A 15,167-nucleotide genomic window follows, 5' to 3' on the forward strand; every position below is an offset into this window, starting at 1 on the left:
CTGATGTACTCCTGCAGTAATTTTAAATAACTAAACATAAGCAACATAAACAAATTCTAGCCAGAAAACCAGAGTTGTTACAAGCCATACGAAATTACAGCATCTTAGAGCTCTGAGATAGCAGGCCAGGGAAATGACTTGATGATCAGACAGCTGAAAACTGACAGAGGTAAACTTCAACCCAGGTCTCTCAACTCTCAATTCAGTGATTTTTCTTGCATGACAAATCCAAGATTAATAATTTAATCCCAAATAGAGATGAGCAAATTATCATAAGAAAGCAAATCTCTTATTCTCACTTGAATATGTAAATAAACTGTAATACCGTGACGCATAAATGAAGAGTTTTTATATTTTGAAACAAGTAAATGAGACAATTTACCCAATGGAGAGGAGACCTGAATACTTCAAACTGACACTATATTCTATCCAATTTGGTACCTTACACATACAATGACTAACATGATCCATTACCGAAATAACTTGCAGCAAGCCTTAGCATTTATCACACAACTAGTATTTCCAAAAATTGAAAATAAGAGGATTTAATCCAAACACAATGTTTCACAATATCAAGTTCCCCAACCAAGAAAATGCTGAGAGTTGTGGGTTTTTTTTCTAGTTTTAATGAAGTGGCAGCAACTGTAACTGTTATAACTCATACCTGCCTACGATCATAACAGATAAGATATCTTAAACATGGTATCCCTGAATGAATCAGAAAATATAAGGGGAGTTAAAAAGAGGGAGAAACGATGGAAAAAAGAAAAAAACCATGCTTGGCTCATCCAACAAATTTCAATAATCAAATAATAATTTCAATAATCAAAGAGCTTGCCCCATCTTAGATGTACAGAAGTATTTGTAACCAGGTTGTCATTTCATGGTATACATTGAGGCTGACACTATTTTAGAAACAAGATAAATAAAGCAGAAGGGAGAACACAGGGTGTGGAAGAAGGAAAAACATTATTTAACAAGTATGTGCTTTAGAACTTAACACAGATAAATTATCTAGACATTCCAAATGATTGACGGTATATTTCCAAATTGTGCTTCCTTTTGCAATTATTAAACTGTTAAAAGTAAAAGAAAGTTTGAAAATCATTCCAAATCTTGACACATTCCTATTTTTTTCTTGTTAGTTTTTAAGAACTTTATTTTCTGAGGGAACACTGACAATCTGAGCTGCTTAGATCATCTGGCTCTTTATCTGTCTTTGGTACATTTACTTGAAAACAGGATGTGATAAAATCATCCACAAAGAGTGGCATGATATTAGAGACAATGTATCTAAGTTAGGAGAGATTAAAACATTTTTAACTATAGGCATCATTTTAATAGTTTATTCAGCTAAAACAAATAATTAAATGTTTCAATAACTTCACTCATTTGGACTAGAAAACATGCAACAAATTTTAATTAATTGTTTAGAGCTGGGTTGTTTTAATTTATAATTAAGTCAGATGCATGATGATTTTTCCAAGGTTAGAATGATTCATTTCACAAATGAACTAAATTTAAAACTAAAAGACAGTGTCTCAGCATCTTTGAGATCACTAAGATGGATTTCACATATTCATTTGTACACTGATTTCTCTAAATTCAACACTTATTTTTTTGACGACAAATCAATATTTATACAAATGACAATAAATAAGCCATACATGGTTAGATGAAACAAAAAGATACCCTCCTACGTAATTTATATATAAAAAGAGAACATGCTTATTTATGAGAAAATTCCAAATTCAATGTTAATTAGGACAACAGCCAAACCTTGAAAACCTATCAAGCTAAAATATCTTCAGATTTATGCTGAGGAATAAATGTTGGGGCTGTCTGGCAGCTGTTCAAAATGCTTCAATGAAATACATACAGTATATGTATTTCCTTAAAAAGTAAGTATTTGTTTTCCAATTATAAAACAATATATTGAAAACAATCATATATTAAAGCTAATAAAATATTCAAAAGAAAAATGTTACATATATAAACAAAGTGTGAACAAAAGCACCACCAGTTTCCGTTGGGCTATCGGCATACAACAGATGGAATGGTGATTCCCCAAAATGAGTGTTTTCCCTTCTTGTCAGTTGGCTGTAGAGTTTCTTTTTATCTAACCTAATTTATGTTAACAGGGTTAGGAAAATAGGTGGAAAATAAAAAGAACATCATGATCTAATTGGCTTAACACTATTAATTAAAATAACCACAAGCCTAAAAATATAAAAGATACATCCTACATAATAAATGTTTCTATAAAACTCTTCTCACAGATAACGGTATATTCAAAATAAGTAAAATCCTGAAGCTCTGCCTCGTCCCTGTCTCCTTTATTCCATGCTCCTGGAAATAAATAAAAATGATGAATTTCCAGGAGGCAAAAAGCATAGCAGGAGCCTTTGGGTTCTGAATACGATTACTTGCCCTAAGGACACCCACAGTAGATCTCTTCCAAGTGAGCCAAAGTGACTTAAGTATGGTTTAGTTCACCACAAAAATTTTTGCTAGGGTTTCTTCTAAGGTTCTGTGACAGACACAGTTTATATAATCTGTTTAGTACTTCAGAGGTCACCTTGGGTCTGATAATAAACTCAATAATAACTCTTGATATCTAAAGCCCCCATGTATAACCCTTTCTTTCCAGAACTGCATTAATTTAATCAAAACAATTAGTATAAAGATAACAAGTAAATTAAGACATGGGCATCATGAATGCCTAGTACACTTTAGTCATTTCAATAGGGCTGAATCTAAACGTTTCTATATTTCTACTGAACTAGCATCTAAAAAATATTTTAAAAACAAACATAACGAAAGCAGACTCTAGGATATTTGATTATCTCTCAAATGAAGACTGCACTTTTAACAGGCTATTGATTTATACTGTTAAATAAAATGGAAAACAGATTAACGATGTGTTTAAGTTTATTTCCAAAAAAAATGATCTATAAGAAAAGGTGCATCCTGAAAAACAATATGGTTTCAGTCAAAGCTGCTAAAAAGTACTTTGACTTTTTACTGCATTTATCTTCCCAAAAAAGGAGAGATACAAAACAATATAAAAATGTATGAGACAGTAAGAAAGATCTGACAACTTCAAAGAGAGTAGAAGATGATACACTGTGTAAAAGACTATGGAAAGATAGTCTCAACAAGTCCCTTTGGCACTTGTATAAAAGATGAAATGTCACTAGATGACATAGAGTGAAAAGAAAACGAAAAGAAAATCTGAAAGCTTTCAAGTTACATTAAAGTTATTAGAAAATATGCCAAAAAGTACAAAGGTCAATTTTAAAGTAACTTCAAAGGGAACATTAAGCTAATTTATATTTTCTTCAAAAGTAATTTCCTGGGCTTCCCTGATGGCGCAGTGGTTGAGAGTCTGCCTGCCGATGCAGGGGACACAGGTTTGTGCCCCGGTCTGGGAGGATCCCACGTGCCGCGGAGCGGCTGGGCCCGTGAGCCATGGCCGCTGAGCCTGCGCGTCCGGAGCCTGTGCTCTGCAACAGGAGAGGCCACAGCAGTGAGAGGCCCACGTACCGCAAAACAAAAAAAAAAGTAATTTCCTTCTCTAAAAGCAAGTGAAAAGTTTCCACATTAAAAAAAAAAAATGCAGAGAAAATGTCTAACAAGGTACTTAAAAAGAAGTATCCCAGGCTACCTTTAGAGTAATTCTACAGTTTCACCAATGAAATATGATTAATATACAAGGAGAAAGGGACTAATTCCCTTCCTAACTATAAAGGGCCAGAAAAAAAGACTCTTTCAAAGTACACTGTCTTCAGATGCATAGCCACAGTGGAAGAGAAAAGAACTCATTTGTGAAATACAAACTAAGTACCTTCTGTGGTAGGTAATGAAAATATAGTGGTGAACAGGACAGCTCCTGTCCACCTGGGTTCAGGTCCATGAGTCTACAGATACCAAACAAATAATTAAATGGATAATGATTTATAAATACGGTAAGTGCAACTAAAGTGAAGGATAAAAACAGTCACATACTGCTCAGATCTTTCAAAATCTCACTATAATCAAAACTGTTCTTAAATTTAAGAATCAATCATAATTTTAATGCCCTTATAATGATATAAAACTACATTCACCTTAAAGATGCATATGGAGAAAATGCCTAACAAATTGGAAAAAAAAATTCTCAAAGGAACACACTTATGTGTGACTCTGGCAACCCTCAGGCAGGAATGGAAAAAGAAAGAGTTCAGATTGGCAAGAGGATAAAAGAATCAAGGACAGCAGCAAAAGCATTACTAAAATAACTGAACACAGGATCGAGAAAAGATACTGGAACTCTAAGTGAAGGCATGAGGTACCTAGATAACCAGGCTGCTGAGTAACTGTGAGAATAAAGATGGCTATTGGACTAGAAACGTAAAGAAGAAACCCGCAACATACTGAGGTCAAATGAATTTAATCATGATTATTTCACAAGCATCTTAAAATTAAAATCAAATATTATTTCATATAATACTCTCTACCCAATGCAGAAAACTCTTCCAAAAATATCCCTGATAGTCATATAGCCTCAATTATTCTGGATAACAAGGAAGCATGTTCCATATGACACAGTTCTAATTGTTGGTCCCAGTTTTACTATCTGAACTTATCCTAGAATTCATGTAACAGAAGTTTAAATATTTAAAGATAAATGACCAGGTCTTTATTATGTAAAGAGTCTGTTTATTCATTTATTAAACTAATAAACATACCAAAAAAACGTAATTACACTTGTGACAAGGGCAGCAAAATAAAATAGTGTTATGTGTACAATGTTTCAATTAATTACTCCTCAGAGTGGTTTTCTAGAACTTCATCATAGTATCACATTAGGTTTTGCTTTCTTAGTTCATATGAGCTAAAATTGAGGGATGATGGCAATAATGACAGAGGATTAATTAACACTTTACAACAGATCTACAATCTCTGTCATTTTTCATTTGTTAAAGAGTCCAATTAGAATATCATTTTTGCACTATGTAACATAGCATAGATAGCAGAAAGGGAAAAGGGCCTGCACCATTTTTTTTTTCCTTTACAATATCAACAGTACCATTAGCCAACAAAGAAATGCATATCAAAACCACAGTGAGGGGCTTCCCTTGTGGCGCAGTGGTTGAGAGTCCGCCTGCCGATGCAGGGGACACGGGTTCGTGCCCCAGTCCGGGAAGATCCCACATGCTGCGGAGCGGCTGGGCCCATGAGCCATTGCCACTGAGCCTGCGCATCCGGAGCCTGTGCTCCGCAACGGGAGAGGCCACAACACTGAGAGGCCCGCATACCGCAAAACAAAACAAAACAAAACAAAACAAAACAAAACAAAACAAAACACAGTGAGGGCTTCCCTGGTGGCTCAGTGGTTGAGAGTCCGCCTGCCGATGCAGGGGACACGGGTTCGTGCCCCAGTCCGCGAAGATCCCACATGCCGCGGAGCGGCTGGGCCCGTGAGCCATGGCCGCTGAGCCTGCACATCCGGAGCTCGTGCTCCGCAATGGGAGAGGCCACAACAGTGAGAGGCCCGCGTACCGCAAAAACAAAAAACAAACAAACAAAAAAACACAGCGATACAACACAAGTGTTGCTGGGCTAAAATCAAGGTGTTGGCAGGCTGCATTCCTTTCTGGAGGCTCTAGGAAGAGAATCAGTTTGCTTGGTTATTCCATCTCCTAGAGATTGCCAACATTCCTTGGTCCAAGACCCCCTTCTTCCATCTTTAAAGGCAGGGATGCTGTATATCTCAGACCCATTGTCTGTAGTCACATCTCCCTCTTACTTACAGTCAGGGAAGGTCCTCGCCTTTTAGGTCCACATGTAATTAGTTTGAGCCCACATAATACTGCTTAATCTTCCCATCTCAAGGTCCATAACTTTAATCATACCTGCAAAGCCCCTTTTGCCATGTAAGGTAACACATAAACAGGTTCTGGGGATTAGGACACAGATATCTTTGTGGGGGGGTATTATTCTGCCTACAATACTCAACACTGTGGAAATCAAATTTATACACTAAATTAATTTATTAAAACTACCATCCTATAGATGGAAATGGGGCATTTAACAGTAGTAACACTTGAAAAACAAAAATCCCTAAGTATATTACAATCACACAAACGTGCATAGGTAAGAAACAAAATGCTACTTTGGGTTAAACTTCAATAACATAAAAGTATAAGGATTTCACTCCCTCTCTATGCAGTCAAGAGATTACCCTTCTCCCATAGGACACAGTAGGCATATCCTCTGGAGAAAAAGAACCAGACAGACTCTGTACAAGGGTTTATCAGGCACAGAGAAGGGAGCAATGAGGTAGCAAACAGAAACCAGGAAGCTTAAATGCAATTCTGCTTTCTAAACCATGAGACCTTTAGCCCCTTTCTCCTCACCTGTCCAGGAGTCTGACAGTCAAAATTATACCTATCAGTTAGGAGATGAGAGAATACTTCTACTGAATTATTGTAGAAAAAAACCTACAGATACTGACATTAAGAAGGTTCCCAAAGAAAAAGCCCCCTGATCATAAAATCACACCACAGGGAAAACAATGGGGTTATCAGCCCTATACAAACTTAATTACCTTTTTTAGAACAAAATAGGAGTGGACATCCAAAGGTCCTTAGGCACCTGAAAGCATCAACATGAAAGAGATGACCATGAATAGAAATAATGAAACCACAGGAAACACAGACAATGCACGATACAGAAAAAAATTTTGAAAATATAATTAATATTCATAAAGATATAAAAGAAGTCTTTGCAATCATGAAATAAGAACATCTACTATTAAAAGAAACAGAGAAAGTACATACTCATCCTAACTCAGAAAGAGAAAATCCTAAGAGTTTCAAGGGAAGGGAAAAAAAAGTTAGAAATGCAGAAAGCAATAATGGAAGCCAGGAGTCAGTAGAGTGATGCTTTAAAAAATATGCAGTATTTTATACACAGCCAAATAACTAATAAAGTATAAGAAATTAAAAAAATTTTAGACATGTAACATCTCAAAAAATTTACCTCTCATTAATCTTTACTCAATAAGTCATTGAAAGCATTGCCCCGTCAAGATCAGGGACTAAATGAAAAAAGAAACTGAAATGCAAGCAACAGAAAATTCCACCCACCAAAGGTTAAAAGGAATTACCAGAATGATGATGAAATAAAGTTCAAGGATAACATAAAAAAACCAATTCACATTAGAGCTGGAGCAGAGAGGGCTCAGAGAAAATATCTAAGAAATTATCTGACATGGCTGACCATATGGAAAACTGTCTATCAGAGATATTTTACAAGGTAGTTGAAGGCTATGAGAAGACTCAGTCTTAGATTCAAAGAAACTAAACAAATTGAAAATACAATGAAGGGCAAATGGTTTATTTTTAAAACTATTCATTCCTTTCTTTAAAAATAAACTGAATGAATGAGGATCCTCAAAACTTAATTAGTGAGACAGTCTGACTGTATTCCTTCCTTCAGAATCCGCCTCACTCCTGCCTACCCAGCCTTAGACCAGTAATAGGGTAAAAAGTGTGCTATTGTTTAAAAGTTTATAAAGTGTTCAGAGAGCATGGCTCTATTATTCTTAAACAATATTTTATCTTTGGGAAGTTTCTATCATGAAGAAAATGGGCTAAGCCAATCAAATGTCACTTGTAAATGAAGCAAAAGGAAAATTTCAAAAAAATAAAATCTTGAAAATAAATCACCCTGCAGTATATACATCTGGTGGCCCACTTGATCACAAATGTTTCTTGTAATCATTCATACGATTTTTTCAGAAGACAATGATTATAATAAAGGTAAGTGCCAAAAAGGGAAAAAATAAAGGTTACCAACCAATGTGATCTTTAAAAATAAAACAAAACTAAAAACCCTAAAGTAAAGTAAAATAAAATCACAAAGCATTACCATTTCACGCTGCATACAGGATCTTAGTTCCCCAAGCAGGGACTGAACCCACGCCCCCTACAGTGGAAGCGCAGAGTCTTAAACCACTGGACTGCCAGGGAAGCCCCTATACCTCACATTTCTAACAGATTTTCCACAAGAATGCCAAGACAAACTACTATATCAAAAAATGAGAAAGGACTTGAATAAGCTTTTCTCCAAAGAAAATATACAAATGGCCAATAAACACATGAAAAGATGCTCAACATTAGTCATTAGGGAAATGCAAACCAAAACTAAGAGATGCAACATCACACCCATTAGAATGTCTATTATCAACAAATTAAAATTTAAAAAAAAAAAAAGTGTTGGCAAGAATATGGAGAGGGCTTCCCTGGTGGCGCAGTGATTGAGAGTCCGCCTGCCGATGCAGGGGACGCAGGTTCGTGCCCCGGTCTGGGAAGATCCCACATGCCGCAGAGCGGTTGGGCCCGTGAGCCATGGATGCTAGGCCTGCACGTCCGGAGCCTGTGCTCCACAATGGGAGAGGCCACAACAGTGAGCAGCCCGCGTACCGCAAAAAAAAAAAAAAAAAAAAGAATATGGAGAAATTAGAATCCTTGTGTAGTGCTGGTGAAAATGTAAAATTGTGCAGTGCTGTGGAAAACAGTTTGGTAGTCACTCAAAGAGTATAACACAGAATTACCATATGATCCAGCAATTATACTCTTACGTTTATAGCCAAAAGAGCTGAAAGCAGGAACTCAAACAGGTGTTTGTATACCCCATGCTCATAGCAGCATTACTGACAACAGTCAAGAGGTGGAAGCAACCCAAATGTTCACCAACAGATGAATGGACAAACAAAATGTGGTACAGACATACAAAGAAATGTAATTCAGCCTTAAAAAGGACTGAAATTCTGACACATGCTACAACGTGGATGAAGCTTGAGGATATTATGCTAAGTGAAATAAGCCAGTCACTTACATGAGGTATGCAGAAAAGGCAAACTGAGAGAGATAGAAAATAGAATGGTGGTTGCAAGAGGCTGGGCATAAGAAGGAACAGGGAATTATCGTTTAATGGGTATGGAGTTTCTGTTTGGGATGATGAAAAACTTCTGGAAGTGGATGGTGGTGATGTTGCACACCCTGTGAATGTACATAATGCCTCTGAACTGTACATTTAAAATGATTAAAATGATAAAATAAATACACAAATAAATTAAAACCCTGAAGTATAGTATAATTACAAAGTATTACCATTTCCAGATTATTTGAATGTCGATGTGTATATTTTAACCCTCCCGTAAACAGTCTTAGGGATAAAAAATGAATACAATTGTGAAATTTAGAAAGAGGCTTTTGGTTCTAGAAAAGATTGCAGATCATCTAATTTATTTTATAAATGAGGATACTGAGCGCAAACAGGGTAAGTTAAATTACTTATCCAAGGCCACATACAGGGTTATTGCCAGAGTATGGACTAGAATTCGAATTTATCATGTGCTAGTCCAGGTACTTTCCACCACACACTAGGCTATCTTACAGGTTTTGATGCTGTCTAAAACACTTAAGAATTTGATTTTGTACCATTTATCTTTTACAGGGAATAATGCTACAAAAAAATTGTCCTAGAGAGGAAAATACCATTACATTTTAAATGGTTGATTATTTTCTCAAGTATAATTAGAAGTTATATCCATATATATTTCTAATTAAATAAATATGAGTTATTTAAGTTAAAAAAAACACTTCAATCAATATACTAATGATCAAAATTTCCTTAACACAGGAAAAATTTATAGAGAAATGAGCTATCTTAAAAAATGTTCACACCTATTTACCTGAAAAAACTGAATGAATGAAATATTAAGTGACTTTTTGCTGAAGGTGCTCTAAGTCATTAATCATCAATAACCTTAATTGATAAGTGAATCTGTACTAACACTAAGCTATTAAGATTTGATCCAATTAACTTCTTTAAAATTTTGCCAAGTTACTAATGCAAGAAGCTGTTGCCAGCCATCAAGATGCCTATCATAAAAACATATTGTAAGAAAGACAAATACGGGTGTTAGATGATATCTAAATGTGGTTCAAAATTTTTACACTAAATTTTATGCTAAAGGCTCCAATGCTTTTACAGGTGTTCAGCTTGCTGTTACTTTAAAAATTTCAACTTCTTAATACAAAGGTTTGGGGCAGTGGAAAATAAATAATTTCTCAGCCAGTAGAATACTTTCCTACTAGTATTAATAGTCAACTTCTAGTTTTGTTGCTCACCTCAATCTTCTGTCTTTCCTCTTCCATTTCAGTTATGTTACCTCTAGGGTAATTTAATGTACCTCTCATCTGGACACTCTACCTTCTAGTTTATATTACATTATTTGAGGGTCAACTTTCTATCACCATAGTTCTTTGAGGACATAGACCATGTCTTCACTTTAGTGTTCTATTCAGCATCTACTGCCCGGTGCCTTACCTCGTTAGTTGCTCAACAGGTGTATACTGAAAAAATTAACCTGATCCATGGTTCAAGAGTAGGACAAGGAGTCACAAAGACCAGAGAGTATGGAAAGACGTGGATTCCCACTCAGGCAATTTTTACTGCTTAACTATTAAACTCAGGAATAAATATAAAGCACTCACACAAAAGATAATTACCTACAATTTTGACAATTGTGAAGAAAATATAACGTCAATTCATGCTTCTATACATTATAAACAGACGTTCATCTTAAAGTACTGTCTTCCCTTCACTGGACTCTGAAGGTTTTCCCAAGAGGACAAAATAAAGATCAAACCACTGAGGCTGAGAATTGTGTTGTATGCATTACAAGTCACTATCTACCCTCTAAGTGATGTGAGATAAAGCTGAAAATTAGCAAAATCAGGGGAGATGAAATAAATACAGAATTACTGGGATCCGTAAAGGTGTAAAAAACAAAGCAATTAAGTCTTAAAACTAGAATACTATAACATCATAAAACAGACTGTGTGATACTAGACAGTGACTGCATCACATATCACTAAAACAGCAACCTACAAGGTCAGTGGTATTACAAGTTGTTCTGGCTTGATGCCATAGAAACAAACTGGAAAAGTGGAAGGAAAAAGATACTATTTTAAACTAGTAGAAAGAAAGTACTATAATAAAAATTCATAGTTGAAAGATTAGAACCACGTAACATTTTAAGAAGTTCGAGAAAAAATATTTTATCTAATATAGGAATCAAAGGAAAACAGTATGTATGAAGTATGGTCATTTTACATTTAAAGGTGCGCTAGGTATATAAAACTAATACGTATAAAAAGGCTTTCATGCAGGAGAAGTAAAGCAATTCTCCCAGAGCAAAAGAAGCTGAATTATATTATGATAAATGAGATCCCAGTTCCCCAAACGAAACATTTTCATTCCTACAGTAAATGAAAACTATATTTAAAAATTATCCCCAATTATTATTACTGGCTAACGCAGAAGTTAAAACCATTAGAGAAAACTGCTAGCTTTCTCCAGAATGTATAATTAGACATATGACAGTTATTATTTTATAAAGTGGTATTATACCATTTATACTGAATATATGGATCCAAAGCATAGGCTCAACCACTAAAAAATAAATAAATTACATCAAAGCCGACTTCTGAAATATACATTGGCAATGGATGGTATAAATTGTAGGGAATTCTGGAAGAAAGAATTGCTTAATGTAATCAAAATAAAAGGGACTCTCTTTGTCAAAATCTCTAATGAGAAAAGCCCTATATTCATTTGTGTAGCTTTTATAAGAGGAACAGAGGAAGAGAGTCATTGAGTTAACAACGCTGACATCTATCACAAGAACCTTTATCTTTTAAGATTCTCTACTTCTCTCATGCCTCCTTTTAATTAACTAAAAAAAGAAAGAAATGAAAAGAAATACAAGGGTGAGAAAAAACCTGTGACACCTGTAAATCAACGGCAAACACTGTGAGGGCTCCACTGGATATGCAGCAAGCTAGGGAAGGAGTTGAACTTCTCTCTCTTAAATACTGCTAAGCCTGTAAAAAGCCCACGTTCACCCTCTTTGGCCTACACTGAGGTTATCCTCTTGGTATTTTATAACTCTTCAGGTCTGTATTTATGCTGTCAGTGATGCATATAACCGTTTTATTAAGAACTTCAAGCTTGCCTTGCACAGGGCTCAGAGCTGGGAGAATATGGATGAAGACGGTATCACAGTCCTCTAAGAGGAAAGGAAAGGGGGCAGGAGTGGGGGGTGGGGAAAGGAGTCTAAAATGTTGCTTTTTAGGGCACCCACCATGTGCCAAGTAAGCACTACATTAAGCACTTTTTAAGCTGCAGTTGGTTACTATGCTAGATTGTCTGTGGTCAGTCCGGCACACACCACCACCCCCACCACACTTGCTTACTCTAAGGGTGGAAACCACATTCCCCACAGTCCCCCTTCCCTGGAAAGTTCCATGTCTGTAACCTCATATTTGAAGCAGTTAAGTAAAGTGAAGGCCATTTTTTCTCAGGAGGTCATGGGAGTCAGATGCTTGGCTTTTTCAGATGCTGTAGCCTTGCTGACCTTTCCATCAGCTCCCACTTCACAGTCCTGGCAGGCTTTGCAGACTTCCCCACAAACTCTCACTTTTCTACCCACTCACCAGTGATGTTCACCTGAGGTCTTCACTGTCAAGTTCTCTGACCTAATGTCAGCTCCTACCACCTGCTTGGTGCTTCAGGATAGATATTTCATTGACAGTTTCTCTGATGTTCAGTAGAGCTCCTCTGACCTATGGTGACAGCTTTCTTGATAGCCACGCCCTCAGCTATGCCAACAGTAGTATAAGGCCATAATTCTCCATAGAGTGACTTCCATTTTCCTGACCAAACCCTTAGTCACTAAGCTGCTGGAAGCATGAAGATACTGTGACCCTAGCCCAAGAAATACCAGGAACAACTACTAGTAATCTTGTCTAGAAAGGCAGCCTAATAAAGTAATTAAAGTATGGGCTCAGGAGCTAGCTAAATTTGATTCCTGTTTCTACCACTTTGAAGCTGTATGTTCTTATTAGATAGGTTACTTAAACTCTCTGCCTCAGTTTCTCATTTGTAAATGGCAATGATATTAGTTACTGCTTCACAGGGTAGCTACGACAATTGAATAAATATAAAATACACAGTAAATAACAGGTAAAGGTTAAACAGAAATATGCTTTTCAACCCTTTTTCTTCTTTAGACTTAGTCCTCCTATTTGTACCCAGTAATAAAAGAGAATAATGGCTACTGAGATGCTTAAATACTGGAGATGGGATATTTGTGAGCCAATCTAGGAAGATGTTACAAAGTCTTATCTCTGGAGCAGGAAACAACATGTGAAGAATTTTCTAAAACCAGATCATTCCTCTTTTATCTATTAATACTTGAATATTTCTATGTTTTTTGAACTATCTCCATACTGTTTTTCCATATGGCTCATTCTTCAATTTTTTTCTTATTTTTTTTGACAGATATACCTATAGAAATGTCAGATAATCAAAGTTCAAAATATGTGCCCTCATAATAAAGATAGATTCAAGGCATGTGAATTGGGTTGGAGAAGGGGAATGTTGGGAGAAAAGTTAAAGAAGACTTTAATTCTATTTTTAATTTATTAGAACAAAAAGTATTCACATATTACTTTTATAGTTAAAACTTAATTTAAAAATAATTCTAACATTCAGAATGATAAATTTCAAAAACATTGATAACTAACAATTAAATATGATAACATTAAAATGTGAAACAGAGAGAATCTCCATGTTTGTTTAAGAAGGGTATTTTCTGAAAGTATACTATTTTCATTCTTATACAGATAAATAGCTCTTTTACCCCATTTAAAAAAAAATACTAAATCTTTAGTGCTATAATTTTTTTCAAACAACTTTTCTGGCTAATCTTTTTATGATCTTTGGGTACAAATAATCTAGGAGAAAAAAGTAACACCGAGACTATTCACTTTGAAAAGCATCTATATCATATTAAATCAACTGTCTCAAAATATGCTGTATTCCTTCAGATTTCTATAAATCCTTATTAAGGAAATCAGAGTAGAATGAAATAAAAAATGACTTTCCTCAGTATCCAAATAATAAAAATATAGTAAGGTTTAACGAAGTGTTCTACTCCCATTGTACACGTTGGCCATGATAAATGGCAACTGCCTGTCAGCAGGAAAAAGTGGATGCCATTTTTCTAACAGCAGCCTTGTTTGGCATAAAAGCGGCACTGGAGCACAGAGACTGAGTCTATGGGCTCATCTCTCTTAACACTGATCAAACCAAGTGAAACAATCAAAAAGATATTTGTTGCTTAATCAAAAAAACCTGAGATGTGGTAAGCCAAATGTTTTAGGTAGATTTGGAGAGACTAGTTAGGAAAGAAAAAAAATAGTAAAGAAAACCACTATGTACTTCTCCAACTTCACTCTCAATGCAGAGCATACACTTTTTTTTCCACAGCAGGTTTCATAGTACTCAATTAGGTGGGAAAAAAAGCAAACCAAAACAGAGAACAGCAAAACAAACATATACTGGCAGTTCATACATACACATGCTGTCAGTGTACTTATTGATTTGCTGCTTCTAATTTTTTTTCTTTTTGTTTGATCTTTTTAAATACCAATTTCCTCGAGGTAAAATAACCTTCAAACATTTTATTAACTTCTACACTATTACACTGTAACTGACAAGATTAATGCCAATGCGCTTGCACAAGCTTGAAAAGGAAAATTGTTCACACCTAAATGAAAGTACAAAGAAAAGGAGTGTTAAATGTAATATTTAATGTGGATGAACTCAGTTACATGAGTTATAAGTGGATATATGCCTGGCTTCCCACAGATAACACTACGGTATGGAACGACACATGACCATTTTGGTATAAGATCAGAATATCACATTCCCAACTATGCTATCTAATGATCAAATGCTTTTATAACTACTCCATTTGTACCTCAACTAAATGCTCTTTTACAGACCTCAGAAAAGACACTAGTTCTTAATTCAGGCTGTCTGGGTTCAATTCCTATTCCACTTACTATCTGTAAGATCACAGGTAAATTACTTAAGGTTTCTGTGCCTCAGATTCATTTTGAGTAATATAGGAGTTATGAAAAGTTAAAAGTAACTTATTTTTTTAAAGAGGGAGTAGGGTGGAGGATTACTACAGTATCTGGTATATGATCAGTCCTCAGCAAATGTTAGGTATTATTATTATTAAACCATCTTATATAAAA

The 15,167-nt window shown here is 35.5% G+C and overlaps 1 protein-coding gene across 23 annotated transcripts in view; it reads right to left on the reverse strand.

The window, feature by feature from the left end:
- PHF14 (PHD finger protein 14) overlaps nt 1-15,167 on the reverse strand; it is a 200,140-nt gene that overhangs the window by 114,134 nt on the left and 70,839 nt on the right. Inside the window, exons 15-16 of one of the 23 annotated variants that reach the window (XM_033863039.2) lie at nt 6,593-6,639; nt 4,528-5,647 (exon numbers count right to left, since the gene is read on the reverse strand). The exons of 21 other annotated variants lie outside the window; for them this stretch is intronic. In XM_033863039.2, the coding sequence (XP_033718930.1) occupies nt 6,598-6,639 (42 nt within the window). In that variant the 3' untranslated portion in view covers nt 4,528-5,647; nt 6,593-6,597. Of the gene's footprint in view, nt 1-1,988; nt 2,125-4,527; nt 5,648-6,592; nt 6,640-15,167 lie in introns of those variants that run through there. One more of the 23 variants, XM_033863040.2, reaches the window with a different exon arrangement.

The sequence above is a fragment of the Tursiops truncatus genome, chromosome 9 (genome assembly GCF_011762595.2).
Source record: "Tursiops truncatus isolate mTurTru1 chromosome 9, mTurTru1.mat.Y, whole genome shotgun sequence".
In the NCBI taxonomy this organism is placed as follows: Eukaryota; Metazoa; Chordata; class Mammalia; order Artiodactyla; family Delphinidae; genus Tursiops; species Tursiops truncatus.